This window comes from Theropithecus gelada, chromosome 11 (genome assembly GCF_003255815.1).
Source record: "Theropithecus gelada isolate Dixy chromosome 11, Tgel_1.0, whole genome shotgun sequence".
NCBI lineage: Eukaryota > Metazoa > Chordata > Mammalia > Primates > Cercopithecidae > Theropithecus > Theropithecus gelada.
In genome coordinates, this window is record NC_037679.1 from 68,260,389 (window position 1) to 68,273,296 (window position 12,908).

At 43.9% G+C, this 12,908-nt stretch overlaps 1 protein-coding gene across 1 annotated transcript in view; it reads left to right on the forward strand.

The window, feature by feature from the left end:
* ACACB (acetyl-CoA carboxylase beta) overlaps positions 1-12,908 on the forward strand; it is a 158,539-nt gene that overhangs the window by 120,325 nt on the left and 25,306 nt on the right. Inside the window, exons 32-37 of the mRNA XM_025402909.1 lie at positions 1,166-1,222; positions 1,463-1,504; positions 3,346-3,561; positions 5,896-6,051; positions 7,131-7,334; positions 8,489-8,644. Coding sequence (XP_025258694.1) covers positions 1,166-1,222; positions 1,463-1,504; positions 3,346-3,561; positions 5,896-6,051; positions 7,131-7,334; positions 8,489-8,644 — 831 coding nt within the window. The remainder of the gene's footprint in view (positions 1-1,165; positions 1,223-1,462; positions 1,505-3,345; positions 3,562-5,895; positions 6,052-7,130; positions 7,335-8,488; positions 8,645-12,908) is intronic.

Sequence of the window (12,908 nt, forward strand, 5' to 3'; positions counted from 1 at the left end):
TTCAGAGCCACAGACCTGGCTTCCTACTCTAGCTCTGCTCGCCTCGTAGCTGGCGACCTTGGGCAGATGTGGCTGAACGTGGGGGGAGCATTTCTCTCACTCATGGTGTTGCAGTGATTCGATGACAAGGTATATTCACGACTTAGCCAGTCCCAGGTACAGAGGGCATACCCAATAAATAGTTGGGAGATTTTCTGGGAATGTTTTTGTTGGAATAATCCAGAAAATGGCAGTTTTAAAATGGCTACTTAGATCGATGACCAAGTGTGCCAATAACAGCAGGTTGCTCTGTAAGCCTGTGGTATTCCAGCCTGGGGGACAGAGCAAGACCCTGTCTCAAAAAAAATTATATATATTTACAATATACAATGTGATATTTTTAAATTATCTTTTAAATAACAGCTTTATTGAGACATCATTGACATACTACACAATTCACCCATTTAAAGTGTGCAATGTTCAGCCATAAAAAGGAATGAGATCATGTCCTTTGCAGGGACATGGATGAAGCTGGAAGCCATCATCCTCAGCAAACTAGCACAGGAACAGAAAACCAAATACTAAATGTTCTCACCTATAAGTGGGAGCTGAACACTGAGAACACATGGGCACAGGGAGGGGAACATCACACACCGGAGCCTGTCAGGGGGTGGGGGGCGAGGGGAGGGAACTCAGAGGACAGGTCAGTAGGTGCGGTAAACCACCATGGCACATAGATACCTGTGTAACAAGCCTGCACGTTCTGCACATGTGTCCCGTTTTTGTTTTTTTTTTTTAAGAAGAAATAAGAAAAAAAGTGTACAATTTAGTATATTTTTAGTATATTCACCAGGTTGCACAACCATCACCAGAATCAATTTTAGGACATTCTTATCACTCCATAGAAAAACCCTGTACCTGTTAGCAGTCACTCCCCTCTGTCCCCGACCCAAAACCCTCTCCCCACCACAGCCCCAGGCAACCACTCATCTACTTTCTGTCTCTGTAGATTTGCCTCTTCTGGACGTTTCATATAAATGGAATCAGACCACAGGAGGTCTCTTATGATTGACATCTTCCACTTAGCATAATGTTTACCAGTTCATCTGTGTGGTAACATGCAGCAATACTTCAGTTCTTTTTATGGCCAAATAATATTCCATTGTGTCTTTGGTTTTTAATGCAGAAAAATATCCTTGTGGATTACGGACTCCGACGAATCACATTCCTGATTGCCCAAGAGGTTAGTTCACAGTTCATCCCTGTGAGTCTTTTCCATTCTCCAAGCCTTGGTGTGTGCCATTTATTTGATACTTATTTTGTAGATTTGGGTGAAAGAGATCAATCATTAGAAAACAGAAGGATTTCCAAATGATTCATTCTAGAAGTGAATGTAATCATTTACAATCACTAAATAAATATGTAAATATTTCAATGCATCCTGCTTGATTTAATTGTCTTGTGTGTGGATTTCTTTTTGCAGAAAGAATTTCCCAAGTTTTTCACATTCAGAGCAAGAGATGAGGTATGGCCAAAAGTAATGATGTTTTCTCTTCTCTGGCATCTTTTTTAATTTTTTAAGCGATGGGATGGGGCCCGGGTGTGGTGGCTTATGCCCATAATCCTAGCACTTTGGGAGGCTGAGGCAGGAGGTTTGCTTGAGCTCAGGAGTTCTAGACCAGCCTGGGTTACATAGTGAGACCCTGTCTCTACAAAAACATTAAAAAATCAGGCCGGGCGCGGTGGCTCAAGCCTGTAATCCCAGCACTTTGGGAGGCCGAGACGGGCGGATCACGAGGTCAGGAGATCGAGACCATCCTGGCTAACACAGTGAAACCCCGTCTCTACTAAAAAATACAAAAAAAAAAAAAACTAGCCGGGCGAAGTGGCGGGCGCCTGTAGTCCCAGCTACTCGGGAGGCTGAGGCAGGAGAATGGCGTAAACCCGGGAGGCGGAGCTTGCAGTGAGCTGAGATCCGGCCACTGCACTCCAGTCTGGGCGACAGAGCGAGACTCCCTCTCAAAAAAAAAAAAAAAAAAAAAAAACAGCCTGGCATTGTGGTGCAAGCCTGTGGTCCCAGCTACTTGGGAGGCTGAGGTGGGAGGATTGCTTAAACCTGGGAAGTAGAGGTTTCAGTGAGCCAAGATGATGCCATTGCACTCCAGCCTGGGTGACAGAGTGAGACTCTGTCTCAAAAAAAAAAGAAAAGAAAAAAAAAGAGATAGGGTCTCACTATGTTGCCCAGGCTGGACTCAAACTTATAGGCTCAAGTGATCCTCTTGCTTCAGCCTCCCAAGTAGCTGGGACTATAGGCACATGCCACTGTGCCTCCCAGCTCCCTGGCATCTTTGATATTCATGAAGAATAAAGTCTGCAGTCCTTCAGGCATCCCCATATTCAAGAATGTAGCAACTTTTGTGTAGACTGCAGTCTTCCTCTGGGATTGTATTTCCACTGAGAGCCCTCTGTTCCCTGCATGGCCCTCAGACCTGAGAATCTTGCCCTTTTAGCCTCACTACAGGTTTCTGTCTTGCTTGAATAATTTCAGTACTTGCTGATGTACTCAGTAAGACATTTTTTTCCAAACTCTTTTTCTTATGCTCTTCTGGAACAGTGGCTGGCAAACTCTCTTGCAGACCAGCTGCCTGTTTTTACAAACAAAGTTTTATTGGAACATGGCCACACCCATTTGATTCCACATTGTCTGCTCTGGCTTTCACTCTAACAGTAGCAGAATTGAGTAGTTATGACAGAGCCCGTATGATCCATCAGCTTAAAACATTTACTCTCTGGCCATTTAAGAAAATATTCACCAATCCCTGTTGCAGAACAGGTAGGTTTATTCCCAGCACTGATTCAAGACCCCACCAAATTCAGCATTTTGCATTTTAATTTATCCAAAGCTTTATTTTTCTAGCTAAGACCCATCCTTTTCTTAAAGTCTTCCTTTTTTTTTTTCAGTTTAGTTTCCAGTACTGTCAGTTGTTTTCTTTTTGGAAACCAATTTCCACCAAGAAACCAGGGGTTAGTGGCTTCACAAGAATTGCCACAGGCTGTGACAGATGGAGAACAGCCTGGTCACGCTGGCAGGTGATATGGACTAGCTAGGCTCCCCCAGGAGCCAGCGCTGCACCCAGCACACCAGGCTTGCAGTGCCTGTAGCTCTCCTCAGATCTTAGCAAAACCCCAAATATCTGGAGCCCTGGGCGCAGCTTACAATTAAGGGACATCATGAATGCTGCATTCCTGAGTGCCAAACCCACGAACACCAGGGGTCTGCAGAGTAGGGCGTGGACCAAGCAGGCACGCAGCTCCAATGTCAAACTGTGTATGTGTGTCTGTCTTCTCTCTCTGGTCCGCCTACAGTTTGCAGAAGATCGCATTTACCGTCACTTGGAGCCTGCCCTGGCCTTCCAACTGGAGCTCAGCCGGATGCGTAACTTCGATCTGACCGCTGTGCCCTGTGCCAACCACAAGATGCACCTTTACCTGGGTGCTGCCAAGGTGAAGGAAGGGGCGGAAGTGACGGACCATAGGTTCTTCATCCGCGCCATCATCAGGCACTCAGACCTGATTACAAAGGTAAGACGTCGCAGACCATTTCTTCCTCTCTCAGAACCTGGCCCTCCCTTCCTTACACTCCTGCTCTGTGCTGGGGCCTGGGCTGCACACTGGGGATGCCGAGTACACCAGACACCCAGGGTCCTGCCCTTGTGATGTTCCAGTCCAGGGCAGGAGGCGGACAGCAAAGTGGCCTGTGATCACGTCCAGGCTGGTGGCACTTGGATCTGTTTCTTGTATTATGTGGATCTCTGTGCATGAGAAGAAAATTTCAGGATAGAAAAACACTGGTTTGTGCAGGGAATTTCTTATATTTGCCAACTGAGTGATCATTTTCCATTGTTTCTTGCATTTAGAAAACTAATTTATGGCTGGGCACAGTGGCCCATGCCTGTAATCCCAGTACTTTGGGAGGCTGAGGTGGGTGGATCACCTGAGGTCAGGAGTTCAAAACCAGCCTGGCCAACATGGTGAAACCTCGTGTCTACTAAAAATACAAAAATTACCTGGGCATGGTGGCATACACCTGTAATTCCAGCTACTCGGGAGGCTGAGGCATGAGAATTGCTTGAACCCGGGAGGTAGAGGTGGCAGTGAGCTGAGATGGAGCCACTGTACTTCAGCCTGGGGGATACAGCGAGATCCTCTCACAAAAAAAAAAAAAAAAAGAAAGAAAGAAAGAAAGAAAAAAAAGTAATCCATGATTATATTGTGAAAATTTTAAATAAGACTGAAAACTGTTTTTAAGAACCTCTAGTACATGGACCCAAAATCCTGTCACTGAGGGGCCAGCTCAATTGTTGACTGTTTCTAGACATAATCCCATCCCTAAAACCTAGAGTTGTAGGCATAAGTTGCAGATCAGAGCTCAGAGTGGACAGATCATTTGAATATGTTATTCTTTAATTGGTCAGTTACTTGTGGACCTCTTTCTTGTTAATAAAGAATGGTCCACCCCATGTTATTTCCTTGCACGAATGTACCGTGTGTAATTGTTGTTTTTTGTTTTTGTTTTTCTTTTACTAATCCCCTGTTGATGGATATATATACACACACACACACACACACACACACACACACACACATATATATATATATTTTTTGAGACGGAGTTTTGCTCTCGTTGCCCAGGCTGGAGTGCAATGGCGCGATCTCGGCTCACTGCAACCTCCGCGCCCCCAGGTTTAAGCAATTCTCCTGCCTCAGCCTTCCAAGTAGCTGGGACTACAGGTGCGTGCCACAGTGCCCAGCTGATTTTTTATTTTTAGAAGAGACAGGGTTTCTCCATGTTGGTCAGGCTGGTCTGAAACTCCTGACCTCAGGTGATCCGCCCACCTCAGCCTCCCAAAGTGCTGGGATTACAGGCGTGAGCCACTGCGCCCAGCCCTGTTGATGGATATTAAGCTACCTGCAGTTTTTTGCTACCTCAGTCAACTAGATGTTTTATTTATTTATTTATTTATTTATTTTTTTTGAGACAGAGTTTTGCTCTTGTCACCCAGGCTGGATGCAGTGGTGCAATCTCAGCTCATTACAACCTCTGCCTCCCAGGTTCAAGCGATTCTCCTGTGTCAGCCTCCCGAGTAGCTGGGTTTACAGGTGCCTACCACCATGCCCAGCTAATTTTTGTATTTTTAGTAGAGACGGGGTTTCACCATGTTGACCAGGCTGGCTTGAGCTCCTGACCTCAACTGATCCACCCGTCTCGGCCTCCCAAAGTGCTGGGATTATAGGTGTGAGCCATTGCACCTGGTCAAGCTGTTTTGATAGGTTTTATTATTGTTGAGGTATGGTGAGGCCAACAGCTCAGGAGAAAACTGCCATCAAAAAGACAGTTTCTTACTCACAGTTCCCAAGAAGAAGGGGCTGTCCCTGCCACGAGGCCACATGGGGAGGCTCTGGGGTTGGTCAGGCAGCAGAGGGACGGAAGGGAAGACACGGAAGACGTGGGTGAGAGCCTTGATCGTGGTTTCCTGGAGAAGAAAAGGGTGAGGCTGAGTAAACAGGTTTAGGACTGGCTGTGCATCATCTCAGCAGACCCTGGGGTGTAGAAGCTGTCTCTAGTTCTCAGGCATCTGGCCCTGGGTAATTAGGGCAGGTGGTGATCCAGGGTCAGCAAGGCCCTAGGTGTCAAAGTGTCAGAATGCAAAAAATAGGACACATGTCAATACACTCAACAGCTTTGCAGTCCCTTCGCCTCTAAGAGGCAGGGCTCTGCTGTTCTTGCCTGGCACACTTTTTGGAGGAGGGGAATGTTTTCCTCCTGCCTCTGCCTCTTTGGGGCTGAGTTTCCTGCCAGTTGGGAGTGGACCTGCACCCCTGGCCTGAGCTGCTGCCCCTCCCGCCCTTTGGCAGGAAGCCTCCTTCGAGTACCTGCAGAACGAGGGTGAGCGGCTGCTCCTGGAGGCCATGGACGAGCTGGAGGTGGCGTTCAACAACACCAGCGTGCGCACCGACTGCAACCACATCTTCCTCAACTTCGTGCCCACTGTCATCATGGACCCCTTGAAGGTCTCGCCTTTGCGGGGGGACTCTCACCGGGCTCTGGGTTTACCCTCTGAGCCATGTTGATTCAGGGTATTGTGTCCTGCCACTCGAGACCTGGATTCCAGGATGAATCCATGCTTTTTTGAGCTTCGGTTGCTGCAGGAGGAGAACAAACCTTCTGCCATTCAATTCTAGAGCTATGTTTTAGCCATGCCCTGCACGTGAGTGCTTTACTTTAAGGACGACAAGGATGCTCAAAATGTCTTGCAAAACAAACGTTTGTCTTTTCCCTAGTTCCAGGCTGCACTGGGGACTGCATGTGGGTGGGGAGAGGCGTGAGACCGTGAGGTCTGTGGCTGAGTGTTCCCTGTCAGGTGGCTCTTCACGAGCAGACAGACTTTTATGGTGGTGATTCTGGAATGAAACAAGTCCCGCCTGTAATCCTAGTACTTTGGGAGGCTGAGGTGGGTAGATTGCTTGAGCCCAGGAATTTAAGAGAAGCCTGGGCAACATAGAGAGACCCCATCTCTACTAAAAATTTTAAAAATTAAAAAATAAAATAATAAAATAATTAATAAAATTAATATTGATAATAAAATATCAACATATATAAATTACATGATATATTTTATTTTATTATTTAATATTATTAAAATAATTAATACAATAATATTATTAAAAAGAGAAGTTCTGATACATCCGTTTGGTGTCTGGGGGATTCAGGGAACCCATGCGGCTGCTCTGGCCTCACTAGTTCACGTAGTTCCAGAAGGAAGCAGTTCAATGGCTTGAGTCAAAGACATGTAAAGATAATATAACGTAGCAGTACTAGCTTAGTCACTTATCAGCCTCAGTTTCCTTATCTGTCAATTAGGGATAAAAAAGCTCGCCTCTCTTGAGTACTTACAAGGGCACAGTGAGGTAAAGAGTTTTAAACGCTCAGCAAGAGCCGTTGCTTGTTATTAAACTTTTTGTTGGATACATACTATGTCCCAGGCGTTTTTGCAGTCAGTATATCTCATCCTCTTATTAGTATCAGTGCTATTGCAAATGTCCTTGGGATGTCTGGGCCCTGAAACTGGAATTGCTGTGTTTTCGGGCAGATCGAGGAGTCCGTGCGCTCCATGGTTATGCGCTACGGCAGCCGGTTGTGGAAACTCCGCGTGCTGCAGGCTGAAGTCAAGATCAACATACGCCAGACCACCACCGGCAGCGCTGTTCCCATCCGCCTGTTCATCACCAATGAGTCGGGCTACTACCTGGACATCAGCCTCTACAAAGAAGTGACTGACTCCAGATCCGGAAATGTAAGGCTGGCTCGTGCCATGGGGGTCTAAGTCAAAGCAGAAGCAGGCTGCTTGGGCCATCCATTTGTAGATGAAGAAGGCGTTTGGAGGCGGTCTTGCCTTTCTCTGCCTTGTCATTCTGGGTTGGGGTAGCCCCCCTCTGAGTGTTATGTTAAATATGTTAGCCTTTGAATCTTGGTTTTTCATTCACCTAAGAAGGAGAGTGAATCTCCAAGTTTAATCCATTCTGTGGCCATATTTGGATTTTTGATAGAGATGAGGTGTCACCATATTGGCCACGCTGGTCTCTAACTCCTGACTTCAAGTGATCTGCCCACCTTGACCTCCCAAAGTGCTGGGATTATAGGCATGAGTCACCGCGCCTGGCCATGTGGCCGTATTTGGGATAAGTTGTACACTGCTATAGTTGACTATAATGCAGTCCTTAGATTGGTTCACTTAGGGAAATACTTTTCCCAACCATGTTCTTGGACTTTTGTAAAGTGAATTAAATATTCTTTTGACTGCCAGTTAAATTCATATGTGTGTACATAAATATATATGTATATATACATGCCATTTTTTAAAGAGATATTGCCAAGACTGGGCTTGAACTCCTGAGTTCAAGCAATCTTCTGGCCTCAGCCTCCCAAGTAGCTGGGACTATAGGCACATGCCACTGTGCCTGGCTATGCACTTTTTATTTTGGAATAATTGAAGACTGAAGACTCGCAAGCAGTTGCAAAATTAGTACAGAGGGAAAAAAAAATAGTGCAGAGGATTTTCACCCAGTTTCCCCCAATGTTAATGTTGAACTTCACCATTGTACGTGATCAAAACAGGAAATTGACACTGGCACAGGACTGTTCACACCAACATGGACCACATTCGGATATCACCAGTGTTTCCATGAACGCCTGTTTGTTGGGAGTGTGTGATGCCCTGATCGCTGTATTTTTGGAACTGTGTATCCGCAGCCCCTATTGTCCCTTCTTGTTCTGGTTCTCCACAGTGGTGAAGAAGAGAGTTTTACCTAGCGCAGGCACTCACTTTGTTATGCCATGCGACCTGCTTTGCTTCCCCCATCTGCATTTTCATTGAGGACTGGGCAGAAATAAATTGGGGGAGTAGTGTGATTTTCTCTCACTCTCTGTTTTCCTTCCTTTCTGATCCAGATCATGTTTCACTCCTTTGGCAACAAGCAAGGGCCCCAGCACGGGATGCTGATCAATACTCCCTACGTCACCAAGGATCTGCTCCAGGCCAAGCGATTCCAGGCCCAGTCCCTGGGAACTACCTACATCTATGACTTCCCAGAAATATTCAGACAGGCAAGTCCGGCAGCTCAGACGCAGTACCACCCGGGTCCTCCCAGCAGATTCCACCAGAACCAAAGCCCATCCTTAATTCTCCTTCTAAAGACCTAGTCTAGGCTGGGTGCGGTGGCTCACGCCTGTAATCTCAGTACTTTGGGAGGCCAAGGCGGGAGGATTACGAGGTCAGGAGATCGGGACCATCCTGGCTAACATGGTGAAACCTCGTCTCTACTAAAAAAAAAAGAAAAATTAGCCGTGCATGGTGGCGGGCGCCTGTAGTCCCAGCTGCTCTGGAAGCTGAGGCAGGAGAATGGTGTGAACCCAGGAGGCGGAGCTTGCAGTGAGCCGAGATCGCACCACTGCACTCTAGCCTGGGCGACAGAGCGAGACTCTGTCTCAAAGACAAAAAAAACAAAAAAACAAAAAACCTAGTCTAAGGAACAAGGTTTTGCCAGGTGCGGAGGCTCATGCACTTTAGGAGGCCAAGGAGGGAGGATTGCTTGAGCCCAGAAGTTGAAGAACCCCATCTCTACAAAATATACAAAAATTAGCCGGGCATGGTGGCACGTGCCTGTAGTCCCAGCTACCTGAAGGCTGAGGCAGGAAGGATCACCTGAGTCTGGGAGGTCGAGGCTGCAGTGGGCTGTGATGGCACCACTGCACTTCAGCCTGGGTGACCAAGTGAAACTCCATCTTCAAAAAAAAAAGAACAAGGTCTTCACTGAAGAAAAAGAAATTAATGTATTGGGAACTACTTCATAGTATTTTTCTTCAAATAAGACTAATTTATCCCAATGATAAGAGTAATAGGATATAGAAACTTCAGAAAATAAAGGAGCATGGAATAAAGAAAAAATAATTCCTATTCCCATACTCTGAAGACAAATTGCTTAACATTTTGATGTGTTTCCTTCTGGTCTTTTTAATGGTCATTTAGTAAGTACCTACTACTTGCCAGGCACCATTCGAAGTCTGGGTAGCTCTAGGAAAGAGGAGGGGTCACTGCCTTTGAGTAATTTTTAGTCTACTCTTAAAAAATAATGTTTTGGGTTGGGTACAGTGGCTCACACCTGTAATCCCAGTACTTTGGGAGGCTGAGGCAGGTGGATCATTTGAGGTCAGGTGTTTTAAGACCAGCCCAGCCAACATGGTGAAACCGCATCTCTACTAAAAATACAAAAATTAACCAGGCATGGTGGGGGGCACCTGTAGTCCCAGCTACTCAGGAGGCTCAGGCAAGAGAATCGCTTGAACCTGGGAGGTGGAGGCTGCAGTGAGCCAAGATGGCGCCACTGCACTCCAGCCCTGATGACAGAGCGAGACTCTGTCTCAAAAACAAAAAAATAATATTTTGTTATGTTTTTCTGATGATTAAAGTATACATAGGAAACTATGGAAAGGTAAGAATAAGGAAATGAAATTTTACTCATATGTAATTTTCCCACCATCAATGCGTGAAAGAACATTTGGGTGCATTTTCTTTAAGTATTTTTTATGCCTTTATATATTTATGCCATAGGGACTTGAAAGGAGCCTGAACCACTGACATTGGTGATGTGAATGTCTCTTCACTTCCCACCATTGCTTTGTGAATGACATTCATGAAACTGAGGTCAGGGACCTTCCAGTGTAGGCAGGAAGCATCTGTTCCTACCTGTGCCCATGCCTCATGCATAGAGGATACGGAAGAGTAGGAAAAGCTGCTCTCTAGAGTCACTCAGGCCTCGGCTCGAATGCTGGATCTGTCCCCTTGCTTCCTGTTGTCCCTAGCCAAGTTCCTTCACCTCTCTGGGCCTCAGTTTTCTCTTCTGTAAAATAAGGATAATAACAGTACCTACCACATAAGGTTGTTGGAAAAGTGTGTGTATTCAGTGGGTGCTTAATAAGTGGAAACTCTTATGATTAAGAATGTCATTGTCTGTATCCTTAGCCTTTGACCTCAAGAGCCATAAGAGAAGAAACATGACTAAACCAGGAGCAAATCCATTGTCTCTTTTTTAGATAAAGAAGCAGAATGCTATGGATGACTGATACATTTGAAAACTTAGATGTAGTGGAAATTTTCCAAGGAAAATAGATCTCATCAAAAATGGCTATAGAATAAATTAAAATCTGATCTGAATACTTATAAGCATTAAAGAAATTAGTCGTTTTTTAAAATTGGGCCCAGATAGTTTTATAACAATTTTACGAAACCTTTAGGAAACAGATAGTTCTCCCTGTATTTAGATTGTTTAGAGAGTTTTTAAAAGGTGAGTGCTTCTTAACTCATTTTTTCAGGTTATTACCTTAAGATTAACCCCAGGTAGGAACTTCAGGAAAAGGGAAATTGGTTATTTTATTATGAACACAGGCATAAAAATAATAAAATATGAACATATGAAATCCAGTAATGATTTTTTTTTTCAAGTTTAGACAAAGTAGAGTTTATCCTGTGTCTTCTTATATGATTTGACATTAGGAAGTCTATTCATGTATTTACCATATTAATAGATTAAGAAAAAACTCAACTATCTTAATAGATGTAAAAAATATTTGACAAGACAGCATCTATTTATAATAAAATCTTTTAACAAACTAAGAATAGAAGGGAATTTATTTATCTTGACAGAGGATATTAACCCAAAATTAATAGAATCTAATGGTGAAATGTTAGAAGTATTCTCTTTAAAGACAAGTACAGGACAGAAATGTCCATTATCGCAGCTTCTGTTATACATTTTTTACTGGAGTTCCTGGACAACGCAATAACCAAGAAAAAGAAATGAAGTGTAAAGACAGGAAAGAAAAAAAGCAAAATGATGATTTTTTTTTGCAGATGATCTAAATGTCTCTATAAGAAATCCAAGAGAATCTATAGAAGCAGTTACAGAATACAGCAAGATTGCTAGACATAAGATTTCAGTGTACAAAAAATAATTGCATTATTATCAATTGCAATCGATAATTGCGATTGCAATAGATCACTTGTAATTGCAATAGACTAGCAGTAATTGCACAATGTAATTGGAGGAAAAAATGCCATTTACAAGACTATAAATTTATCTAGGAAAAAATAAAAAATTAAGATCTTTATGGAGGAAATTTTAAAACTTCATTGAGTGACATTAAGCCTAAATTAATGGAGAGATATACCATGCTCATGAATGATGGGAAGATTCAGTGTTGTGTTTTTATCAAATTAATAAATTCTATGTAATTCCAGAGTTTTTCTGGTGAAACTTGGAGACTGATCCTAAAATTCATATGGAAAAGTAAAAGCTCATAAATAGCAAAAACAATTTTGAATAAGAACAGAGTCAGGAGGAGTCATCTTAGCAGATGTCATCACTTTATTTTAAGACAACAGTAATTAAGACAGTGTGGTAGTGTGACAGAACTAGACAGAACAGGGAGCCTAGACTCAGACCCACTCATAAATAGAATGTTGATAGAATGCGGAGGTGGGATTGTGAATGAGGGGATGATCTTCGGGAAATTGCTTATCTGATTGGAAAAAATAAACTTTGATCTCTGCCACATCCAATAACAAAAATAAACTTTGAGAGGATTAAAGCCACCTGGAGTCAGTGAAAAGCATAAGCTATACAGGAAAAGACCCATAAATTTACATTAAAACTTAAAAGTTGTTCCTGCAAAAGAGGAAAGACAAGTCCCAGATTGGGAGAATACATTTTGGTGCCTTATGATCAGCAGGGGATTAGAAGTAGCTCATCTACAGAACGCTTATAAATCAATGAGGAAAGAAAGCAAAACCATACAAAATATGGGTGGGGGTTATAAACAGAAAGCTTGCCAAAAAGAAACCCACATGGTTAATAAACATATTAAAAGGCACTCACCTCACTAATAATCAGTGAAGTACAGGTTAATACCACAATATGGTTTCACACACAGCAGTTGAGTAAACATTAAAAAATTGTACATGCCAGTGTGGTGGCTCACACCTGTAATCCCAGCACTTTGGGAGGTTGAGGTGGGCAGATTACTTGAGCTCAGGAGTTCGAGACCAGCCTGGGCAACATGGCAAAGCCCCGTCTCTACAAAAAATTTAAAAAATAGTCAGGTGTGGTGGCACATGCCTGTAGTCCCAGCTACTGAGGCTGAGATGGGAGGATCACTTGAACCTGGGAGTTTGAGGCTGCAGTGAGGTGTAGCCATGACTACACCACTGCACTCCAGCTTAGGTGACACAACAAGACCCTCAAAAAAACTTGACAAGACCAAATGCTGTACAATATATGGAGCAGAAGAGTCCGTAGACGTTCTTACTGTGCTT